The sequence below is a fragment of the Anser anser genome (assembly GCF_964211835.1).
Source record: "Anser anser genome assembly, chromosome: 3".
Classification (NCBI taxonomy): Eukaryota; Metazoa; Chordata; class Aves; order Anseriformes; family Anatidae; genus Anser; species Anser anser.
This window is the reverse complement of record NC_139722.1, coordinates 49,392,775-49,419,343: the sequence shown is the minus strand read 5'-3', so window position 1 is coordinate 49,419,343 and position 26,569 is coordinate 49,392,775. Positions and strand designations below refer to the sequence as shown.

General features: G+C 35.4%; 1 protein-coding gene across 2 annotated transcripts in view; it reads right to left on the bottom strand.

Moving 5' to 3' along the window:
• AFG1L (AFG1 like ATPase) overlaps window positions 1-26,569 on the bottom strand; it is a 70,047-nt gene that overhangs the window by 29,425 nt on the left and 14,053 nt on the right. The window contains exons 3-7 of one of the 2 annotated variants that reach the window (XM_083830191.1): window positions 24,436-24,487; window positions 23,719-23,820; window positions 22,326-22,456; window positions 16,073-16,172; window positions 13,428-13,486 (exon numbers count right to left, since the gene is read on the bottom strand). In XM_083830191.1, the coding sequence (XP_083686317.1) occupies window positions 13,428-13,486; window positions 16,073-16,172; window positions 22,326-22,456; window positions 23,719-23,820; window positions 24,436-24,487 (444 nt within the window). The remainder of the gene's footprint in view (window positions 1-13,427; window positions 13,487-16,072; window positions 16,173-22,325; window positions 22,457-23,718; window positions 23,821-24,435; window positions 24,488-26,569) is intronic. The other variant, XM_083830192.1, reaches the window with a different exon arrangement.

Below are 26,569 nucleotides of genomic sequence, written 5' to 3'. Positions count from 1 at the left end.
GAGGATGTTTGTGTTTTTCTTCAGCATCAGTCTGGCAGTCAAGGCTAGAAACAAGATTGCTGAAATTTCACAGCAAAGCTGGCGCACTTCGCTTTTCCTTGCCAGGCAGTGATGCTGGGCATCTTTCTGCCTAATATTTTATTTTTCCAAAGTACTAGATTAACTCAAGTACTATCTTTTTCATGTTAGCAGGAATTAAATACTACTACAGAATGTAGGATGTAGGTGATTATTTAGAATAACTTTAGATACTCTGATATTTAGCAATGTTGTTTAATTTAGCAATGCTGTTTAACACTTTTTTTCTTCCTGGAAACAACAGATAGCAATTTTTGTATGAATTCAGCCTCATCCCTTTGGCCTTCAAGGCAGGTTTTCAAACCGTAGCACTCCTTCAGGGTGTTGCGCTGCATACAGAATGAAGAGTGAATACAGAACATATACTGAAGAACATACACTTAAGAGCGTGGCGTGGTTTAGTACGCCTGAAGAAAAAAGTGCACCTTTTTACAGCTGGTGTAAATTTATTGTGCTGATATTTACAGTGGTGTTTGCAGCTCAGCTGCTAATGACTGCTGTGTAAGGCAGACATTCTGCACGCTCGAATACAGAGCAACATTGGGAAAAGCTGCACAGGCCACTAAGGCTTGCTGAAATACGTATCAGCACTCAGTGCTACAATATATTTCAGTCTACTTGCCTTCTGCTTCCAAGCTTAACGCTCTTCAAATGCTGTCACAGTCTATTACCACTCGTGATGTAACATTATACTGAATGAGCTCTGGAGGTAAGAACTGCAGACGTAAATGCTATTGATATAGCTGTGAAGTAGATGCATTTCTTCTGTCTTTCTTCCCTTTTCTCATTATTCAAAATAATTAGTATTATCAATATTCAGGGAAAATCACTATCATTAGCGACACTAGTTAAGGAGAGCTTGTATGCTTCAAAGCTTATTATGATTTTGGGCTGTATTTTAAGCTACAAGCAGTTGCCTAAATTAAATATATTATTTTTGCCTATAAACCTTGTAGCACGTTATTGTAGGCATACAATTGATTCTAATGTGATGTAACATTACATAGTGTATTTGGAAAATACCTGTTAGATATTCTGGGCTAGGTATATACCTTTCATCCAGAAAAGCAACAGCAGAGTTTAGTTCAGAGATATAAAAAAATATAGTTATTACAGTCCTACTGATTTTTTGCTTTCTTAGGAGGCCTAGGTCAACTTAACAAAACAAACAAGGTGAAAAAACAATTCTAATACACAAGAGTTTCCTGTAACACCTGGTATAAACATAGATGTAGGGGGCTGTTAACTGGAACTTTTGAGAAACTGAAAGTGTTTAGCATTTTACTGTCTTACTCTTTGTATAGTCTTAAATAAATAAATATATATATGTATTTGGGGTAGTGGTTGTTGTAATTTTGTCCTGTCTTTCAAATACAGTTTTGTCTTCCATTTTTCAAACTAGCATTCTCTTTCAAATCTTGCTTTATATTTTACATAGTAACAAGTAAAAATTATGCTCAAGATTCAGTCTCCAGAACCACTGACTTGGACCTCGAAGCCAGTTTCTTCTTCCCCATGCCCTTACCCCCATCCAGACTGCTGCTCTGTTCAGCAATGTACTCCAACCACTGTCTACCAATCCATGTTCTACATAAACAGAAAAACACAAGAACTTCCTAACCCTTCTGTAAGTTCATGCAAATAAATATCTACCGCTGCTTGCAATTAATTATTTTTAGTGAAACATTTCAAAGCTCACAATTATTGTGTATATTATGTAAATATACATAGAATATGTGTATTTACTATACATATTAAATGGTAGGTTTTAATGCCCCTGCCATTAAAACAAAATATTAAAAACTGTATAGAAACATGTTCCAGAAAACGTTCCTTTAAAGCGTGACTGCTGTTGTTAGCTTTGTAGGGTAGGAACAACATTCTCCTTATGTGAATGTATGGCAGTACAGCACGAATCTATAGGTTGTACTACTGGAAAGTAACAACAACAACAACAACAAAAAAAATCAAACAAGAATAAAGCAACCAATCATTAAATGATAACGTGAAAGAAATGGATGCCAACAAAACAGCACAGAAACGAGCACTGGTGCGGGCAATGCTATTTCCAAAGACACTGCTTGTACGCTGCAGAAAGGGTATGGTAACAGCACCAGTGAGCTACAGGGCTGTTATGGGAGGACTGCCCATGCCACCAGGCAGTAACAGCAGCATTTCTCATCCAGGTTGAGAATGCAATGGTAGAGATTGTTCTAAAGGGGGGCTCAGCACTTGGTCACCCTTCACTCAAAGCCAGAGTCAAAAAGGTCACGAAGAAGCTACGAACAGAGCAGAGATCTGCAAGTTTTTCCCTTTTGGGCTTTCCTTTGTAGACAATGCTAGCCACCCAGGTTCTTTGTTTCTGTACTTGTAAACGTTCACTTATCTGTTGCACAGGAGCGCACAGGGCAAAACATTTATATTTGTCAATGCTTTAAATGTTAAAAAGACAGCATTATAATCAAAACATGTAACAAGAAAGTAGAACATCCTAAAAACATCATATTCTTCCAAGCTAAAAACTTTAAATATCAGAATTGCAAAAATAAAAACAGGGATACATGGTTGCACAGCATGGAGAAACAAATACTGCTCACAACTATACGAATGAATTACTGAATGTCATAGAGGACACATGTGAGTGCCATGATGCATTTTCTCGCCCCTTCGTAGGTGCCAACAACACTATACTCCCCAGCAAATTCTCATTTAAAATAAATAAATAAAAATGGTAGGCGTCTCTACTTTGTGCCCTTAATTTTCCTGTAGCATGGAAAAAACCCTGATAGCATTACATATAGAAGTTCTGGTTTCTCCCTCCATCTTCGGACTAACTTCTCCAGCACTGAACTGATTAAACCCTACAGACGTGATTGCATCCTCACGCTCATTAATCACCACCATGGAATCCTAATCAACAGCCAAAGAACTAACCAGCATCCTCAGATTGTTAGTACTTAATTGCCAAAGCCACAACTGTAATTATTGGTTTACTTTTTTTTTTTTTAAGATGAAGAATTAAAATTACAAATTTCATTTACTTGGGCTAAATTTCTACTTTTCTTTTGAAATAAATACTTAAAATCAAAGCTACAGCTCATCTAGTCTCTTCCTGTAGAACCATTTTCAGTTTCCAACAGATTTTCTATTCCACTGAGATATTTCAAGTCTGACTTACCCTATTCAATTCAAATGCATAAAATTAATTAGTCATACAATTTATTTTGAAGTCATTTATGTATTTATGTATACAAAGAACAAATACAATTACGAAACTGAGAACGCAATTAGTAAGTTAAAAATACAACATGATCACGCACTCATTTCCACTGTAGTGGCAGAAAAACTTTTTACTCCAGAAGGAAAAAAGACAAAGCCTCGAGGCTCAACTTGAGACAGAACACCTAAAATGACTGTCTTCAGATACAATAGATAAAATTAGACTGTGTGTGTGAAGTTATTAAACACAGACTAATATGAATACATTTTTCTTCCTGTAAGCACCTCTAACATCTCTATTGCTGCATTCCTGAATAGTAGCTATTAAAATGCTTAAACTACTTCAGAAATCAAAATATGCGACAAGATATACTCTTAAGTACGGAATTTCAAAAGACAGTCAAAGTTAGATGAATAACCTGCAAGTTATCATGTTCGTTTCCCATGCATCACAAAAATAAAAATCTGAAATGCCAGTAAATGGCCTTTGGGTCCGTGAAGGATGCTGTACTAAATACAAGGTATACCTGTCAACTAAAATATTGTGATCAGCTCAAACCTTTGATGATGCAGGTGAGCAAATATGCACTGGCACAGGCTGCCCAGAGAAGCTGTGGATGCCCCATCCCTGGAGGTGTTCGAGGCCAGGCTGGATGGGGCTTTGAGCAACCCGGTCTGGTGGGAGGTGTCCCTGCCCATGGCAGGGGGTTGGAATTGGATGGGCTTTAAGGTTCCTTCCAACCCCAACCACCCTATGACTCTATGAAATCTCTCAATTTTATTTAAGACCACTGTAAGTCAACACAATCGTCATTCTTTTCTCTGAGTTTTAATGGCACAAAAAACATACAAAAGTATACGCATTGTCCTGCTGACCCACAGGATCAGACAAACCCTGTCTGAGGACCTCCACGGAAGCTGTAGGGGGACAGTGGCTTAGGAGTGATTCATCTTGGGATGAGTATTACTCACCCTACTATTTCCACACCTGCCGAACTTCCTCAGCCTTTCCTGAAGTCTTCTATCACAACCAACTGAGAAGTGCAACTTCTAACCACTCTTTCTGAACAAACAAATCAAAACTTCCATGTAGATATCATCCCTTTTCAAAGGCATCCTCAGCATCTAATTCTTTATATTAGCTTCTATCCAGAAAAAAACACCAACCACCCCCTACCTGTCCTGCTGATTTGGTCTCCATTAACAATACAGACGGTCACCAATATTCCTTCCCTCCATCAAACCAGAAAATAACGCAATTGTTCATTGGCAATCATTCTTCCCATACATGTACATCCATCCAAAAAGAGAAAAATCTCACATCACACAACACGTAGACACCATGAGAGTCCCAGCCAGCAACAGAGGAAGAGTTCCTCAGGTAAACAAAGCTCACGACAATTACCCATTTATTCTGTTAATTGACTCCATCTAGTGCCAAATTATCCACTAGGATTTTGTTTGTTTGTTCTTAAAATTCTTTAAGTTATTTCAAGAAAAAGGTTTCTCCATCCAAAGGATAGCATTACAACACGCATTTTCTCAAGTGGTTCATAACTCTGGTGAAACAAGAATCCTCTTAAGCCAAAATGCAGCGTGTCATGAAATACATGTTCTCAGGCCTACAGGACACACTGTAGGCTTTAACTTTGGCCTAGCCTCAAAGTTATCAGCAAGTGGCAACCACCAGCACATTTCGGAAGATGAAACTGGTCTGACTGGGCCTCAGGAGACAGGCTGGACGCCAGATGGAGCCTACCTTCTGTCCACAGTCTGCCGAGAGAAGCACAAGAAATATGCAGTGTTTCCTTCCTCAGGCTCAGCTCCTCAAGGAAACCAGCCGGTAGTTACAAGCAAGCATGGTACAGATGAAGGACCTTCAACACTTGCTTTATCCGTGCTTAAAATTGGCCTTGTTGAAAATAAATATATTTTGCAAGATGCCTAACTTTCTGCTATACAGATTCATGGGAGAGAGATGCACTTGGGAGAAGGAGAAAGAGAATCGTCAGGTATTTTGTGAGGGATAAAAACTTGGTCTGAGCATTGTTGGGTATGCATACAGTTTTTGTCTTCCTGTTCACATGTTGTTGAAACAGTAGACTTCAAAGAAAATGTCAATGAATCCTCATAAGCACTATACATGACCTCTGGGGTAATTAGCAATCATTCAAAAGCAACAAGACTAAAATGTTCTATTCTTTATTACTGTCAGCTCTTGTCTTGATCAGCATTTTAATAAAGATGGTTCATTGCTAAGACAGTTTCATGAATCAGTCATAATTACATTCTGACACGCAGTGAATAGTAAAGCAAAACTAAATATCACTTCATCAACCTTTCTAACCTTTATGCAAGTATTAACCGTAAATAATTTTTACACAATCTTACAACAGAAAATCTGCATATTTCTTAGCTTTGTACATTCTCTACACCCTAACTGAATTTCCTGTGACCTATACCTGAAAAAAAAAAAAACCTACAATCAGGCATAATTACTTAGTCTTGCATGATATTCAGGTGTTGCCTTTCACAGATCAAATCAACTTCAAGTACAAAAGCCTACTTGTTCTATAAAAATAGTGCAGTGCTTTAAGGGGTTAATTTTTTATTTATTTTTGTCTTTTTCTCATATTCTTCATTACCTGCAATAACGAAACACAGGAAATTGCTACAATAGCCTTAGACACATCACGCTTGTTCCAATTTTAAATGCTGCAAAAAAATTGAGGAACAATTTCAAAATGCCATCCAAGTATACTATACACTGTCGATGCAACTAATCATGCTTAGGTTAACTCCAGAACACAAACATTTTATTTGAACTATTTTTAAAAGGACAGAGTACAAAGCTCTAGGAAGTCAAATAGAATTTTCAAAACATCTTACACTTGTGACAAGAACACATCAAACCTTAAACTAAGAGTTCGGCAGAAATAGTATTGAGATGAAATTTATTCAGTGAAAGTTGCACAAGTTTACATTACAGCCCTCAAAACTTCACCAACTAAGAAACCTCACTATTCTTGCTACCACAAGGAACATAAGATCCATTGTACGACTTTTCAATAACTTATTTTAACATCTATCTATAAATCAGCTACCCCCTAAGAAGAAGAAAAATAGACAATTAACTTGTAAAATAATGGTGCATGAATAAGGACAGAGACTCTTAAAATGCATTGTTAGGTGAATAGTATTTCAGATATTCAGACAAAAGTACAAGAATTCAGGAGGTACAGATGTGGCAGCGCTGAGTAGGAGACAAGTAGTCTCTCCTTTTTCCAGTCAGGGAACAGAAGAATGGCAAAAAGTAAACTTGCATTCAGTAAGTATTACTCTGAGCAGCTCTCTCTGTTTCACATTGCTCGGAAAAAAAAAAAAATTGTCCTTGAAGAGTAAGGATAAATTAAAGAAATTACTGTATAAAATTCTGTTCCGCTAAAGAACCAAACTGTGTGTAACTTTCAATCTGCTAATAAACAAGCCGTGCCGTTCTGCGAAAAACACAAAGCCAAAAGTTCCCTCTGAGTTTATAACATTATGTTTCATAAGCTAAGGGTCAAATTCACCTCAATGTGTGTACTTCATTGAAATTTTACCCTGAAGTTATTTGTCTAGATTTCTTTCTTTTATGCTGTTGTTTTTCTTTTTAACGTTTGATTTGTATTTCTTTTCCCAGTATTAGCCTTTGCTCCTGCCAGAACTGTTGGCAGGCAGGGAAAAAAAAAAAAAAGTAGTATTGATTTACGAAACTCAATTTCTCAGAATAAGAAAAAATGCGATTAAAGATCTAAACAAAGGCTAAAGATGGCTTACGCTTAGCTCCGATGAGGTCTACTACCTCATTACCAACAACTGAAAACTTCTGATGCATTTTGTTTCAAGAGAATCCAAAAGTCCTTGCTGTAAAGCAGACTGGGGGGTGTAGAGTCCATTCACTCTTTCTGTATTACGACCATTATGCAAGAAGTATAAAACACTGCCTTTATGCTGCCAAACCACAATGACTCTTCTTACATCAAAGCATTTTCGCCACTAGGGTTTTTTTTCTCTGAAATTTATTCAAGCCAAGGGCAGGGAGACAACAATTCAAACACGCTAATTACACCTAATTATCTATTCCTTTTTTTTTTTTTTTTCCACCAGCTTCGGCCAGTGTTATTTGCTATCTGGGTTTCTCACAACCTCCTCTTGCCCTGTCCATCCAGCTCAACAGCGAAGTCTTTGAAGAAAACAGTTGTGGCTTCTTAGAATTTTAACAATATAAGGTTCAACTCAAATTAAATTATTCTATTATTAGTTTTGACACATTTATGTGTTAAATATGAAGGCCTCTTGGTTAATTTGGCAAATTCCTCACATCTCTTCATGGCTAGAATTGCTGGTAACACCCTCTCTTGTAGGAGCTTCTCCTCATGCTTTCTTTTCATGATCTAAATGAAATGTTTATTGGATTAAAGTTCTTCTCTGCAGACCTCCACGGTGGCCTGTGACAAAGAGCTTAAAAGCTTTATTAATTGGCTCGGGCTTTTTTTTTTGGGGGGGGGGGGGGGGGGGGGGGGCAGGACCTCATTTCACATTACATCACAAGCAAATAAAACTGCCACGTGTAATTAGACTAATTTACCCTGATACAGCAGGAATCAACTATTCCATATCTACGATATGCTTTGGTTTACTGATTTTAACCAAAGAGCTAACTAACCAAGCAAGAGCTTGGGAAATAACAACAATTAAAGGAAGTGAGGAGGCAGGGAGCCTAGCACTGAGCTACAATAAGAAATGTTTTATCCTTAGAAAAAGCTTTGATCAGCATCTAAATAAACTGTCTAGATTTTGTGTGTGCACACGTTTAAGACAGTCATGGAAAGTAAACAAACTGAACAGCTCAATATTTGCAGAACACACTAAAGCAATAGGCACGTTATAAAAATACTGTAGCAGTGAAGTGCTTTACACCAGATAATTCAAGAAACCCTCACGTTTACATTTAAAACATACAAACTCTGAAGGGTGTATGCAGAAAGGGCTGATAACTTCTAATCTGACACCTTGCTTTCAAAATACAACATTTTGTTAGTTAAGTCTTACAAATTTGTCACACAAATTACCCATAAATGACAGTGATGTTCGGCACGAAAATACTTGCAATCATGCTATATTTTCTATTTTTATATGTTTAATTAGGTACACTTCACAAAAGATGAATGCTTCTATTACTTGCAAAGAGAGAGAGAGAGAGAACAAGAACAAATGCTCCTTCTACTTAGGAGTTTGCTTGGTTACATACTAAGAAGGGAAACAAAGGGCCTAACATCTTCAGTAATGAAAAAGTCAATTGATAGGCGAAACCATCACAATATCAAAGGATTAATCCCAGCAATTCTGACTCAGGTGACAGTTCACAGGGGTCAGAGTGGCTGACACTGACCTCAAAAGCAGGTTTTAACTATTCAACATACTGAAAGCTGCTGGGCTATCACACCATTAGAATGGAACAAACTGACAAATCAATTTCATCAATGAGATGACTTTTTTTTGGGGGGAAATAGGCAGATCCGCCAATCAACAAATCCCTGTATTTCTAACACAGGTGGTTGGACAAAAGCTGAATGCACAATCAAAGAAATTTTATATCTACCAAATGCCTTTGTACAAAATTAACTCCTGCAAGTTTCCTTAGGGACAGTTCAAAATGTTTTAAATATTTTCACCTATTCAAAATAAGTTTCTGGAAATTTAAAATACTTTTAAATCCTTCCATTTATTGCTTTGGAAGAAACGGTATATTTTATTTAAAACTGACCAGAGTGGGTAGTAATGTCAATAAATAATCGTTAACCATATTTGAGAAAAACAGCAAACAGAACGCAGCATATCAATATACTGCTTTCTGTTTAAGAGGTGCTTGCAGTGCTTACTGTTAAGAGTCACGTTAACCATACAGTTTGAAAAGAAATAATGATTTGGTCCCTAGCAGCAGCAGAAAAAAAAAAATGGAAAGTTCATTATAGGAAGCTTACAGTAACTTCACGTCCTACTGAAAACAGACTTCTGGTTGATTGATTCTTTATCTTTAGTTAAAGCAATATACAGGTAACCAAAGACAGATTTTTTATATTATTATTATAAATCTGTACCTTTTAAAGGTATATGCAGGCTAATAAAGCCCCTAAAACCTCCTGATTTTGAGTTAGGACTTTGTGATAGTTCAGGTCTATTGCAGAAAAAAATTCTGACAAAATGCTGAAGTTACTTATTTGGTATTTTGACTTGGCTTGACATTTTAAAACTTCATGGCTCCAAGAAGTCCTTGGAAAAGCAAAAAACACTAGTGTAAGTTTTAGTTTATACACAAACTATTTGAGAAGCTTTCCTCCCTGTTTGCCTGAAGAATCAAACACTGATCCAGCCACTGAATTACGATTCCAGAACAGTGAAGGATTAATGTAAATATTTTCATTAAATAATGTAAAAAAAATCTTCATTAATTATCTGCAAAAATTCAACTATTGACAAATTACTGCCAAACCAGTAAATTGTGTGCTTTCTCTTTTTTTTTTTTTTTTGGAAGAGAATGACTTCAGATCTTACACCAAACTGCTAGAGATGTATAGCTTTATTTGTACACTAGCTTAAAAACGTTGATAAAGTTTTCATATTTTCATATTGATTTGGACTATTAACTTGGGGAGCATTTCTGCTCTAAGCATTTGAACAAACTAACTGTGACCAATAAGTATGGTTTTCTTGTCAAGAACTGCCTTTGTAAAAAATCACTTAGGAGTTTCATGCACTTCAAAATTCTCTGTAAGAGACGCTGCAAGATTAAAAGCTCAATCAGAAGGGACTGAATCTAATTGCAATTATAGAATTAAAAGATTTTCCTTCCTAATACTTATCTCTGAAAAGCCGTATTTTTATGAAATTGCACAGACTGAAGAAGCACTCTGTTTCTGCTGCAGAAACTAAGCCCTTCTATAAAGAATATTCCGTCCTAAAATTTTAGCCATAGCAACAAACCAGTCAACTGAGAGTGTTTCCCTATTCACGAAAACTGCGACTGTGTTACAGGATGAAAGAGCTGCTGAAAAATTAAATCTTTAGCTACATAAGATCTTAAAAAAATCAGAACACTAGGAGAAGTTTAGATTGGACAGGGAACCATCCGTCCAATTACAGATACAGGCTGTAGTATCTGCAGCTTTTACCTGGTCCTAAAAAAAATATATAACTTCACAATTGCACCTCCCACCACAGACATTCGGCAGTCACTCATCCCCAGTAGTCTACCATCTATCTAGACAGGCAACACAGATGAATTTTGCAAGATAACTACATTTTCCCTTGACCACTGTTTCTCCTTTGTGCTTATTCCACAGAAATTGGTTTATAATTGTCTTTGCAAAAAAACAGGGACTCAAACACAGATACCGGAATTATGTAATCTAAATAACAAAAATAAAACAACAACAACAAAAGACAAACATAGGTAATTCTAGATCTAAGACAAGCTGTTTCTCATATAAAAATAGGGAAAGATTTTTGCTTAAGTTACCAGGTTATCTAGGAGCTATTCACTCCATTTACAAAGAATAGAAACAGCCTGAAATCTGTGCTATTTCAAGTGAAGTAGCTCTTCACAGAAACGTACTGTTGATATCTTCCAGTCATCCTGTCTTCATAAGACTATTTAAAGGAATTCAAAGCTCCTGTGTTGAATTACTGTTAGTGCAAAAGCCTTATTTTAAGATTTATGATCATAAAAGAGAACTTCTGAAACAAACAAAGAGCAACAAAAAATACCACGTCCAAACCTCAAGCAAAAGCATGGCAGGAGGTTCTGAATCCAGAGAAACCTAAGACAGAAGTTAGTTCAAGTGGTCAAAGCCATTTCCACAAAACAGGTTAGGTTATAATGACACTAACACAAGACACACATGGTTTAGAATGGGGCGAAAGTACACAAGATAGCAAATCAAATGTTTGCAGCCATAGAACGTAGTATTCTTCTGTTACGTTCTCATGCAAAACCCTAGAAAATATCATCTTTCCATTTCCTAAAGCCACACATGTAATTCTGAACTGTAAAGTAAAGGTCATTTGTTAAAATCTTACTTTAAAATACATTCAATTTGTTTGTTTGTTTTCAATGCCTACTTCTGATGTGCTGAAGTACAAATCTACATTTTTATTTATTATTATTATACCTTGCCCCTACCCTTCTATTTTTCATCTAAGGTCAGAGGAACAGTTGTTGATAAGCCTCGTCTGATCTGCTTTTCAGGCATTATGTTTTGGGGAAGAATAGTGTTATTTTGGTAATATTTACATATATCTACCTTTAACATCAGTTCAGTAGAGCTGCGTTAACACACAAAGATGTAGGGGTAAAAAAAACAGCAAAAAGTAATCGGGAATTTTAGAAAGGTCCTTGTGAATAGAATATTAAGTGCAACCTCATTTCTCCCTTCATTCATTATTATGGTAATGTTCATGCATCTCTAGTCTGAGTTGTGCTACTTGTTTCTTTTCACAATATTCCATCCTCAATTGCAACTCTAAACCCATCCACCAGTCGTTAGGGCTTTTGTCAGTATTCTATCCACAAAGTCCTTCCTAAAAATTACACACAAATAATAATTTACACAGACATTCTGTATGTGTAAAGTGCATTTTACTTTTTTTGTCTACTAGCCACAAGGAGGAAAAAAAAGCAAGCTACAAATAAGCGTGATATTCATCACATCTGACCATCAGTGAAACAAATGAGCTTTGCGTTCATCAAGGAAGAAAACTAAGATCCAACAAGGAAAAATACATAGAAGATACGGGCTAACAACAAGGAAATGAAAGATTTACCATAGATGCTGACTGAGCATAAAAAGACGTTTCACAAAGCAAATGGATATCAAACTATTGTTGAAAATGTTCTGTGATCAGGATCTATTGGTCAGCTACAGAATAAACCCCTTTCGCGAATCTGAAGTGTATAGAGTTGTTGATTTGTTTTGATGTTTCTTACTTTTCTAAAGCCATCCAGATAGGAATCACTTCCAGTGGTAACCTCCCTGACATTATACACAGCCATTCTGAGATACAGGATTGTCAATGTCAATGACACATTAACTTTGGAACCTGGTAACTGCTCAAAAGTCAGCATTCGGTAGGATTCTCAAAGATGCTTAGGCAATGAAGCAATCTCTCGATTCCAACAAGCCCCACTGAAAGTCTGAAGCACTGTTACTTTCTTCACTACTGACCACCTTAGCAGAAACATCCAACCAATGCATCTGTTCTGCAGATCCAAATTGCTTCTCACTGATCCAAACCTGACCTAAACTTCTACCTTACCTTTCTTCTTAGATATTGATATAGTTCACCTTATTCATGCGTTTATGCTGGCAATCCTATTGCAAGCCTTCGATAACATAACAATACAATTAGAGTTTGGGAATTAAAAAATATCTGCAACTTGCCCAGAACTTAAAGCATCAGTTCAGCATAGGCTCTTTTAATAGCAAAACAAACACTGATCATATTATTCACATTTAAAAAGAACACTCCATTTTTTCATCTAAATGAGGCAACTCACACCTGCCACACCACAACCTGAAGACTCCGGGGAGCTTGCTTCTGAACTTCTACTTTTTGGCCATGGCACAAAGCCTCAGAAAACCACTTACATGAGGGGAAAAAAATACACAGACACAGAAACAAGCTGATTGAAGGGTACACACACGACTGATTTCTTTACACCAGAGGAATACCAAGTTTTTATAGCATAATAAATTTAAGATGTCCACAAGTACAACACAGCATCACTGTTACAGGAATACTATGTCATGTGGCATATACGCAGCAGATAGAGAGTCCTATCCAAACAAATTAATTCGCTACTTTAGTCAAAAAGTTAACTTTCATACTAAGTGCCCAGCTTTCAAGACATGTCAATTCTAGTAAGGAAGAGCTCCGTTTTTGCCTCACCTTCAATTATTTTCACCCCAAGGAGTTAAAGCATACACATTTAATCCGGAAACTAGTATCAAAGTAATCCTGTACAAATCGAGTTTATTGTTAATAGAGAAGGCAAAATCAGAAAGCATTTAACAAGTGATTCTCCTTACCTTCAGCACAGCAATGAATGGTACAAAATTAGCTCTCTGAAGACCATTTTTATAGAGATCTGAAAGAAAGAAAATCAGTACCAGTTTTGCTACTTCGTCTTAATACCAGTATCACCTTGTATTTTAGTCTAGCAAATAAAATTCTGTATTGCTAAAGAGATAAGGAACAGAAGTGGAAAAAGAAGAGATGAAATTGATTTCTGTTCTCTTGCTGTATGAAAAGTCATTACATTCTTAAGGAAGAAAGGAAGAAACATCCTGAGAAAGTCTGGAAAAGGCAGGAAGTGAAAGATGATAAATCTCTAATGATATATAACTGATTTTAGCAGAAGAAATAAGGCCTATGCCTGTTTAAAAAAAAGATATAAAAAGGATTTGTAATGCTGGGTATAAAGCGGTATAAGGCCAAAACTATGCAACTGTTAAATTACAAGTATTTGGTAGAAGGGAAAAAACAGCTTCAATTAAAAATAAGCAATTTTTACAAAGTTGGTGTCATTTTTAATCAACTTTAGTACACTTTATCCTCTAGCAGTTCTACCAGGTACACACTTTTTCCAAAGCAAGGAGATCCATCTAAAGGAGGGAAAAAAACACCTTTAAGCAAAGTTGTTCAAAATACAACTGAGTACCAAAAAAAAGAATAGTATATTAGGCACGTAGATCCGCACCCAGAGAAAATACAAATTAATAAAAACCAACTGCAAAGCGATGTTGTGCGTCTTAATTATCTCTACAATTTATATAAAGTTCTCTTCTCCAGAAACTATCCAACTGCCTAACATATTCATAAACTAATGACTTCTTCATTGAAAATATTACCACTCAGATTGTATGATGTGCCGCTTTATTCCATTACTATTTGGGAGCCCTACAAAAAGGCAGCATAGCAGCTACTGCTAACAGGAGAAATAACCATGAGAATACAGACACCTGGCTACCACCACACCTGGTGGAGGTGGTAACACCTTCCACCAAAATCCCCATCCGAGACCATGCCAGGTTATTAACACCTATATTCACCATAATGCCTGAAGGCTACAAGGCTAAAGCTTTCATGCTCTACTAGCAGATACTGCTGTATGGAAGACAGATTACGTGAGAAACCACCAGGATATCTACACAGAAGCATTTAGGAAAATTATCAGTGAAGGTTATTCTGTACGCTAATTATGAACCAAGTTGTATGAAGCCACATATTCTCCATAATCCTACAATCAAAACAGGTAAACATTTGTTTAAACAGCAATCAATTGCATATTTACTCAGAAAAATTTGTGAACATGTACCATTACTATAATAAAGTGACTTCTGTTAGTTCTTCTAGTTAATAAGCCTGAGGTTTTATAGTTTTGGATTTTTGTTTGTTTTAATTACGTCTGTTTTGTTAGGATGAGGAAAAAACAGTAATTTTGGTGGTGAAAAAAAGCTGTTATTCATACACTATACCTCAGTATTTCTCTCTCTTGCTCCCCTGAGGTTGAAGTTTAACATGATTAAGCATATCATAAATTGTCAGCAGCTGAGTGCATCTGCTCTCTAATGGAAAAGATACTTTTTTCTCCTTTGTAACCACAAGAGGAGAACTCACGAATTCAATCTTAAACCTTGATAAAATACACTGCATTAATCTAACACTTCTCTGTGGAAGTATTTCAGACACAGACCATAAGCATGCAGGAATAGTGAGAAGGGGGAGGGAAAAGAAAAAAACACAACAGGCAGTGACCAGTGTCTGGATTGCAACATTGTTCAGTTCTGGAGACACTTTTCTTGATGTTCTCTGTTGGGTAGCTAGCAGAAGTGACTGTCTTTCAGGTTTATACCATGACTTAGTATGTATAAAAAACCAGGCACATAACAGAAATTGCCATAAATTGACAAGTTAAGAAGTGGGATGCAATAGCAAGTTGTAAGAATCACTCCTGAACTCTAAAGAGCAGTGGTTCAACAAACACATGGATGGATCCCAAGTGAATGAGGCACCACTGTCAAGTTCATCTGCGGTTCACCCAACTATCTTAGTTCTGATTTCATCTTGTTTGCTCAAAAAAAGGAAAATAAACCAACAGGAAATTATTTCACCTTTTAGAAAAAACGTTTGAGTGTTTCTTGTCTTTTTTAAGATAAAAAATGCATTGCAACTCTTTAGTGATTCTTTTACCTAATTAGAGAAATTCACTGGTAGTTAATACTGTAACTCTTTAGTATTTTTTGCAAACATTTGAAATTAATCTGAAGTGTCATAGAAGTTGCATAAACATCATGCATTATGCTAACTACTACGACTACACTACAACAAAAGTTCTCGTGTGCAGAAAATTATAATTATTGCTCAGTTAAAAGCACCCTCAGCACCTCTGTTCCCAAATTCCCTCCCACCGGTTTGGAGAGAGTATAGAAGATCAGAAACTACAGAAGGGTAAGAAAGAGAAACATGTATTTAGAGATAAGAAAGGAATAAGACTTAGTGAAAAACATTTCTTCCTTAAGAACACAAGAAAACAGGCGACAAACTGGAGCATCTCAGATTCTTGAAGGCTAGTGAGTTTATTAGTATTAAATATATAATTCTTATAAAATGGTTTTGTAAGATACTGAGATTAATTGCATTTGGGTAATACTAGTAACATGTTTGTTTTTACCTTCTGGTGGCCTGTTAGATGTTGCCACAACGACAACCCCATTTTGGAACAAGTTTTCAAAAAGCTGCTTCAGAATCATGGCATCAGCAATGTCAGTGACCTGTAGAAGACAACACATTTGTTTTATCTTCCTTTCAGCTTCTGCTGCAATAGATCTGCAAGTGGCTTTATGGCTAGGAAAAATGCTTGTTAGTGAAAGCCATGGAGAAAGATTCTAATTATTGCTGAGAAAAAATAAAAGGGATAATTAATAAGCAGTGAATGTACCACAGTCTTTCAAAACTTGCCCGCTCTTTATTATAGAACTCCACCATATCTTTACCAATTGCTAAATGATTCCATGTTAACTTCTATTATAAAAACTACAGGTGGGAGACACAGAAAACAGATCTAAACATTTAAGAGGCCTAATTAATTGGAAACCACATGAAAAAAACAGAAGACAGAAAGGAAATACACACCGGCTGTTTTACATTTCTATTACCTTTGAGGCAAAGGTTTGCAGAGGTGAATTTAAATGGTCATGGGACTTCAGAAATAAAGACAAGTAGCCAACTATACATAATCAGCTGCTGTTGAAAATAGAATGATATGACATAGATACTATTGTGTGATTGTTGCAAAAAACAATTCAACAGATGGCCCATCACAAAAATAAGCAATTTCATTGTTCTTTTTAAGTGCCTTCTATTACTGTCCATGAATAATCAAAAGGCACGGCAGTCACTTCCAGCACAGTCAGCCTCTTCTAACCTTCAGGCACAAAACACTAACAAAAAATAAAAAGGGGTGGGACAAACGATACTGAAATAAAAAGGCTGAACAATAAGCAATAAAGTAAAATTTCTTTAAATATCTAAGTTTAGCTTAACTAACTTGCTTTACAGTACCAAGAAATAAAAGGAAAGCAAACCAGAAACCACTCTGTACAAATAAAAATTAATAAATTTGTCTGAACAGAAGAAAAGCATTGTTACAAGAGCAATTCATATTTTGCAGGAGTTCACCAGCTGAAATCAGTGGTCCTAATAAGTAAATCACCTTTACTGTCATTAAATTCTTGTTTCTCTTGCATTCTCCTTGATTAGTAAGCCAAAATGCAACAAGTGTCTATATAATAAAGACCCCAGTTCTGAGGAAATTAAAAAGTGGTGGCATCCTGAGAGTTAGATGCATTCATGACACAACAGATTGATGGATTGCTATTTTTTGCCAGCTTAGATGTGTATGTTGTGATGGTAATGCACGCTATGGAAAGACTCCAACCATTTTATATTTTTTTTCTGATCCCCTCTTCCCTCATTTCTAAAAGACCTTTCTAAGTAGCAAAATAAAGTAATTTTACATTAGACAGAGGAAAACACAGGTTACATTTCTCACAGCTAGACTGGAAGCGATGAAGTTCCTACTGAACCATAAGTAAATACCAGTTTCATTCTCCCAAAGATGTCTTCTATTTTGTTCTATAAAATACATTAATATGGATTTTTTTTTCTTTTTTAAAAACAAACTGTTTTATGTGATCAGTAACACTCTCCAGATTTATGCATCTCTGATCACTAAACTCTAAAGAGCACAATGATTCACTATTGTACTATATGTCTGATATAGGTGCTTATGCACCCTCCTAGTGCTAGTATATTTCGTCTAGATACTAAAGTTTAGGAACTTTCCAGGTTGTATTTAAGAATACTGCATATAAGAAATCAATATGTATGTGCATTTTAGGGATAACTGAATTTCTTGGCTATTAGGTTTGCTTTATGATACAAGTTTTTAAATCCATGATTTTGTTGTGGCTTTTTTTAATTTCTATATTTTTTTTTAATGCAAGATTGTAAAAAAAATAAAAAAGACACTACCTTTAGGAAACAAAGGCTGAAACAATGTCAGCACTTGAATGAAAGAAAACAATGAATAAAATTCTTTTATTAATGCGAACTGCTATTTGATGCGCAATTCTGATGTTTTCACTGCATTACAAATAAAAAATTAACTCCTGAAATGTTTGTCAAAAAGCAAGAGCCATTTGAAGAACTGGAATGCAAATTTAAGCTCTCTTGACCTAGCAGAGCTTTGGGAAGAGAAGAATTCTACCAGATAAAGCAACTAGAAGACAGTAACTAAAGCACTGTCATTTCTCATATCTTTTACTATATCCAGAATTCATTACAGGAAGGAACAAAAGCAAAGGCTACAAATTACCAGTAGGGAGAGCCTGCTAATGGAGAGAATAGATATATTTCATTAGCATTTAAGAGAAAAGATTTTTATGACCTAGTGCAGCTTTTCACTACAGCTCACATCAAGAAAAAAAAACATATAAAAACACATCAGTAATAGTTAATTTACATGTATAAGTGCCTGAGACTCAGTCATCCACTGATTGGTACAGTTCCACGTAATGAATGACAAACACAAGCATGTATTATCAGTAATTAGTATTAGCACAAAAATAAGAGCCCAGTTTTTATTAGAGGCTTTTAATAGCATGTAGGTTAGTAAAAACTCCCTAAATTGTAGTTTGGTTAATGTCTAAGTGGTACTGATGGTACATAAATACTAGCACTGTATCATCATTCAGCACACCAAGAAGTGCAAATCCTGTTTTCATTACCAATACCAACTACCATAGCTTACAGTTGCATGGCAAAATTAGAGCTTCTAATTACCTGTGTGGAGTTATTTGATCACTAAACAATGACTACTCTCATTATATTGGCCAACCTCTATGTTCTGAAACATGAAAATTATAATTACAAATGGGTTAATTCAATTCTGTTGTTTTAAATGAGCACACATTTTTGTGAATGGTTCAAGACTTCTGTGGTTTAAAAAAAAAGGACTAACATTTATAGTACACGGCGTGACAAAGATCAATAACAAGAAGCAATGTTTTAACCTGAGAGCATGCACCTCAGGTAAATGCTGATACAACACCAGCTTCGGCATGGACAAGCTCAGAAGCTTCATGTCATCTCTAACGTGCTGGCTATCACACAGTATTTGCAAAAGGTAACATTTTAGGAGGTTTTTTTTTTGTTGTTAAATACAATTTTGGAACACCTCGTGGCATCCTGAAATATTTGTATAAGTCATTTTGTCAAACAACTCTCCATTTGTTTGAGGTTTCTCTAGGCAACATGACTCACTTCAGCGTACTTCTGTTTTCTTTAGCCCACTGTCAAAGAGGAATTTGAAACCTCAGCAGTACTTTTTTTTTTGTCTTTTGAACTTCTACATTTGGTTTCATCTGAAATATGAGCACTAACATTACTTTTTGCTGTCACTGTTACAGAATCACTTGTCTGTGTCTGATCTTTACGTAAATACAGCTTATGCTCCTTTTTTTCCAACAGGTATTTGAAAGAAACCTGACGTGTTCCAGCAAATCTCAATAGTGTTCCTGATATTTCCTCAAAGCACAAGCGTTTTGTCAAGGAATTTACAGACTCAACTTGACTTCCCACCTACCAAAATAGACAGTAGCTTTGTCCGCAAGTCAGAACAGCGTATGATTGGACCTTTCAGCTCTTTCCAGTTTTATTTTAATCTAGCAATTCTTCAAATATAAATAAATTTGTTGTAGTGAAATCGGGCCGTTAGTTTCACTGGGAAAATCGACTGAAAATCAAATAAAGTCCTGAGTTGGATTATCAGTGTTAGGTTTGTCACTCTGAACTGCTCTTCCTGCTACTTTGAGTATTTAAGCAGAAGGTTTCTTATTCCAAATTCAGTGCCTTCCAAAAACTCTCTGAAAACTGGGCCTCCTCTTCAGCAGGCCAAGCCTTCCTAGCATTTGATGCTACAGAAGATCAGCCAAAAAAAAAAAAAAACAGCTACTCAGAGATCTGTGAATGTAGACCATTGGTACATCAAGAACAAATACTTTCATTAAAAATCACGTAAGAATGCAGAGTCTTGGAAATACATTTCGATGCGTATTTCTTACGCGTATTTTCCCAACTGTGACCCACCAAGAGAAGTATTCTACACAAGGTGATTTTTACAACTGAAGTGGTTGCTGTACCTCAAGCAAGTCAGCAGGGGGAGCAGGCAATCAACTTGGACACTAAAATTACCAGTGTCTCTCTTTAAAATATGTTACGGGTGACAGACAATATGCAAACGCAGCAACATCAGTATATGAAAGCAGTGGACATTTATACAGAAAATCACATATTTACACTAATAAACTGTACTACTGTGAGCAAAGATGCCTCTATGAACCATTCAAGCATTTTTTGTCATGACAGTAAATCTCTTCCTGTCCCACTCCAAACCTTCCCATTTCTTTATGGTGTTAATACAACTGTCCGTGTATTTTGACTTTGTACTGTGAGCTTTGGAAGCCCAGCATTCCTATTGACTAGCTAAAACACATCTTAAGTGATCAAACAGCAGCCAGCGTTTGAAATCAGAAAAAAAGCACTGCATTCAAAGCTGAAGAAAACCTGCACCATCAGAAGTCAAACCGTGCTCTGTTCAATCCATGAATGAGTTCACATGTTGTTCACTAATGCAAGCATACAACTAGAATACACACAAAGGTTGTTGACAAGTGATAGAAAAAAAGTGCAAACCACTCCATATTAAAGAAATTTTAGGACTTGTACAGCTCCATTTTTTTCAGATGACAGAACAAAAGATTGACATTAAAACAAACAGAAGACAACGATAATGATCTCGTCTGTGAATAAAACAGCTTGAAAAGACCAGTCTTTTACAAGAGGAAAGAAAGGCACGTTCAACAGACATATATCTGCCTCCTACTTGAACTGGTAACACCAGGTATCACATATAGTGACTGGTATAGGCAGACATACCTCCACATATGTCCAACTGTATGTACGCCTACACAGCATTCAAAATTGCCCTTCTTTTTTTTTTAATTATGAGAAACCCATGAGAACTGCAGTTAGAATTTACTTATTCTTAAACTTTGTTGTTACAAGTTTTACTCTAAACAAGCAAAGCCAAAAGCAAAGATCAAAACCAAACCACAATCTGCAGCATTTGGTTTTTGGGCAATAAATTCTGGCATAACGATTTGAATTGGTTCTGAGAAAGTCAACTTATTTTAGAGAAAGTATTCTGACAAAATACATTTGATGCTCATAATTGAGAAGTGGATCAGGAAAACATTCTTTTAACACACTGAAACACTGCAAAATATAACTCTAAGACAACTTTTTATTAAACATTTTCAAACGAGACTGCAATGACCCCACGCATCCTGAAACCACAGGTCAAAGGATTATCCCTTGCTGCAAAATGCAGAAGTAACTTAAAACCAAAAACACCTACTACTTAACAAGCTGAAAAAAAATCCCCTTCATGGGAGCTGATCATAAACTAGTTATCTTCTTTTGTGCATAGGCTATAAATAGTAGCTAGGAGATCAAAATTGCTCTATCCATTTCAGTTATATGCTAATTTAAGAGCATAATGCATAAGATTTACAGTCAATACATGATTCTTCTACTAGTGATGATTTGAGAAACAACACAGATCTGTTCTCCTCTTCCCCTGCAGTTTCTCTTGGAATTCAAAATCTCAGCTAATCGAGCTGCTTAGTAAATGCTCTCAGGAAAAAAAAAAATATAAAGCAACTCTATGATTAAATTTGTGATGTCCTTAAAACAAAATTCACAAGCCACATAAAACAAATGAATCAACCAAGCTAGTTTGGGCAAAGACCATTTTATCACTTCATTTTTAGTTTTCACATTTAATTCAACAGAAGTTTCCTAAAATGTACATCACACTGATAAAATTTGACACTGACACTCCAAAGTCTCCAGTAACTCTAGGAAAGAATTTAGATTGAAATTAATATGTTATTTCCATGTCCTTAATTGCAGTGAGACCATTTTGTTCCTCTATATGAACCACAGTAAAGACCGACCAGGCATGCCAACCATGTATCAGGTGACTACTGTCCTGGCACTGTACAGACTCATTTTAAGATGACAGCTCCTGTCCTGAAGCACTTATGAGCCTAAACGTTAATTATTACCCACTAGTGTGAGCACTAACTACAGAGGTAACTTGTATATTCTATCCTGGAAAAATAAAAAAATAACACCATCTTCAGAACCGTGAAATCACTTCTGCTCTTGAACTTCCACATTACACTTCTGGCCAGTAACTCAAATACTATACAAGTAGCAACAAATATCATATTTTTAAGATTAACAGTAACATCATTAAGTTTCCCTTAAAAGCCAAGGAGTAACCTCTGATTTCTTACCTGAAATTCATCAAAACATAAGAGAGAAGCCTCTTCGCTTATTTCCTCTGCTACTGGTGCAATAGGGTCATATGATTTGGCCATAAGTCCTGGCTTTCTTTTTGGCAAGCTCTGCTTAAGGCGATGTATTCCTGAGTTGATAAGACGTAAGAGAATAAATATTTCTCATACTTTTGTAAAATATGGAAAACAAAGTTATTTAACTAATAAAAAGCAACCCAATGCGGTTAAAAGAAAAAAACTTCACATTTCTTCTAACTTCAAGAGGGAAAAACCATTGTTTTCAACCACATCCAGGCAACTACTAAAACCACAGAGATTGTGATTTCTATATTCTTGCTAAGAAACATGAAAAATAAAAATCACAGAACCCCTGAATACTAATACCAAACGCCTAGAACCTTATTCTTAAAACTGATATAAATTACAGTTCTATCTTGCTCCAGTTCATGACCTTAGCTTCAGTTTCACTTCATAATTTGACATTTTCTGTCCTAATCATCTTGTGAGTATAAAAAAATCCTTTCAGTGTTTACAAATGAGTGGCAGAGCTCTGTGCATCGCATGCTCTGGAGGTATACTTAGAATGCATTTAGTTAAAAAAACTCAGACAAAGTTAATGCAGTTATATTTTACAATGTAAACTAGATGATGCTGATATAAAGTTATTACATACATACTTTAATGCCATAGATTGCATTCCATCAGCCTACGAAAAACATTTGGCAAACTAAGGTCAAAGTAAGAAGCCAGCTTTGTTAAAATTTAATGAAGTAGAGCACTAGTGACAAGAAACAGAAAATCTCAACAGTGACCCAATGGTGATAAAAAAACAAGGGCAGTAAAAGGGGCAGAAGTTGTTTATGCCAATGAAAGCCTTCCAAGAAAAAGGCAGCTGTCACAATACTTGTAAATTGTAGCATAATTCACTAACAATTTCACAGTATTCATCTTCACTGATTTAGTTGTCTCTGAATCATGATCCATCACAGAAAAAGACTATGATGTAGCATTTACACTTATCTGTCCTTTTGAGTGACAGCATCACATTACTTTCTGTTTTATCATTCATTTTCAGCAGCTGCCTTCCTCAGACTGCATGTAAGCTAACCAGTAACTGAAGAATATCTAGATAAGGATTTAATCCTAAACATACATGCAATTTTCTATACAATCTGGTATACAAGACATTTGAGAAGATACTTGAGAAATAGTATGCAATTAATATCTACTCCAGTATGGCAAACACTGCTAAAATCCTCTAGCTTATTTCTTCTTTTCTTAGAAACTTAAATAAAATTACATTGTATACTACACACCCGAAGATGAGACAGGCTTTTTCATAGTTACCATAGTTCATAAAATTGTTGTAAATACCAGTATCTGCACTTACTCTGGTGCACATCTAGCATGAAGCCATGAAAATGGACTCTCTTTTTCCTTTCTACTTCTAAATGAGAATAGAACATGTCCATCACCATTGTCTTCCCTGTACCTTCAAATAAAAAAAACCACACCCAATGGGTAGTTAATTTAAGAACAGTATGTACTGATTACAATAATGATTGGTCATTAGCTTTGAACTAATGAAACTATACTCTTCCACAAAATAAGTACAAAGCCAGACTGTTGGGGAAGAAAGGTTATATTTCATGTTCAAAAACCCAAAAATACTGCTTTGTTATTGTTCCATTTTGATCTATACAGCGTTGACTGAAAGGTTGCACAAATGGCTCCATAGGCATCCAGAAAACAACGTTTTCACTTGAAAAGCTTTTTCACTCTAGACGGTTGTAATTAGAACGTAAACATTCTCTCCCTGATCCACTCCCCCCCAAGTTGCTTTTCAAATTCTTAAATTGCATTCTTAAATATTAGTGAGTAGGTAACACTGAAAAAATGTATACAAGGTGGTGTATGATAATTAAACAGCTTCCAATCTTCTAAGGTGTAATTGGGTTAATTAACATCATATTCTGGAAGAAAATGAATCTTGGAAAAATAATTAAAGAAAAATGCTACATAATTTTCAACTTTTTAGATACTTCAGAATTTGCATGAACACACGTTTAGATAAAATTCCATTGGAATTGATGCAGCTGAAACTTACCAACATCTCCATAGACATAAAGACCTTTTGGAGGTTTGTTTTTTGCAAAGAGCTGCAAATCAAGAAAAGAAAAATAAATACAAACATGGTGCACAATGAAAGCAAGCACATAACTGTGATAAAGTAATCAAGTAGCTACATTTAACTACCTGAGTAGGAATAGCCAGCAAAGTATAACCTTGAATAAATTATTAGCTCAGAATTGATAAGCAATCTAATGTTGTATTTCTGTGAATTTTGTTAAAAAAAGGCAAATACACACGTTATTGTTTTTTTTTAGATCATTGTGAAAATATCTCCATCCCTAGTCCATTTTTTTAATAACTAGAACACACAGAAAAGTGATTAAATGTTTCCCAATACTTCATGATCAAAATAAACCTTCTTCCCTCAAACAAGCTCAGAAAAAAGGATATAAAATAAAGCACTACCACAGGAATTGCAGATGTATGTTGTATATACCAGCTTTACTTAAGATATAAACATTTAGAATTTAGAAAATCAACATGACAAAGACAGAAAATATTCTAGGTCCCCTTTCTCTCTACTTTGAATCTTAAATGCAGAATTATCTGTTCTAAACATGATTTAAACCAATGGATGCACAGTTAAAATATATCATTTTAAATATGCATTTATACACACACAAATTAAAGGTTGTGTTCAAATTACTCATTTTAATAAACATTTTCTCAACTGAGTTTTATCTTTATTAATACTGGTTAAGAAGTTTTAACCTCTTAACATTACTCCGGACATATGTTATGACAGCTGATTATTTATTCTGTTTTACTATATATGTATTTTTATGGAAATATCTGCAATAGACTCAATACTCCAATTTGAAACAGTCTTCCTCTCTCACCCTAGGACGACGGTCATATGCATAGACACTTCCAAGTAAAACTCTGTAAAGAAACAGTTTCTAAAAAATTGTGAAGTCTTAAAAAAATCTCATCAAATTCATGAAACAGAACTGACATCCACAAAATCATCACACAAGAGTATAAGGTTAAAGTGTTCCACTTTCAGAGTTATATGAGCTGAGCCAAAACAAAGGAAAATTAAAATTACAACCCTGTAGTCTCATTTGGAGCTGGATAATTGCTAAACAACTTGAATCTAAAGCACTTTTCAAAATACAGCACCATGTTAAAGAAATGAGGGAGTCAGTAGCAAAACACTAATTAAATATGGAAGAAAATACATGACCAAAGATAGATGGATAATGTCTCAGGTCTACAGAACCAGTTTATTCAGAAAACATGCAAGAATAACTCTTATATAAGACCCACTTACAGATCTAATTTAGAGCTACATTAATAGATAATCAAAAATGTGTATCATCAATCTGTGGCTGAACAGGGTTTCAGATGTTCTGAAACAGTTCCATTAATAGACATGGCTGCAGCTACTTGCTAGAGCTTTGAAAGCATAGCAAGACAATTTAATTGATGTACATATTTCTGTGTACACTTTAAGAGCTTGCACTCATTGAAACTAATTCTCAAAGTTAGATTTTTTCCATTTCTCCTTTGTTTGCTGTGTATCAGAGACATAAAATTTTCTTTATTTTTAAGATTAATAACATGCATTTTAACAAAGTAAAATACTATCATAAAATTTATTACATAAAAAGACAGCATGAGTATGAGGTATGCAGCTTTTCCTAAGACTCAGAAAATAAATCAGTGCTTACAGTACTGCTTTACCTGTTTTTGTAAAGATTATATGACTAGAACAAGTAGTAATGCCTATATTTTTATACCCTTCTAAAAATTGTAATATATTTATTAATTACATTTAATAATCTTAAAGTTTTCCTTTTTAAGTATGTTTTATTCTCACTCTTAATAGTTACCATTTCTAGAAAAATGCTGCAGTAAAGGATTTTGGTTTGTTTTTTGGCTAAAGGAAGCAAATAAAATGGCTTGGCCTCCTTAAAGTCTAAATCAATTCCTGGCTGATTTAAAGTAGAAAAAAAATACTATTTTTTGTGAAGATGACAATTGTTAAGTGGTATCTGATTCCTTAAAAAATAGGAGGGATAATGTGGCAGACCTGAATACATTTGCTGAAGCTGATAAACTCTAAAAGCAAATCATCTTTGAGCAATTTAAAGACATTCGTAGGC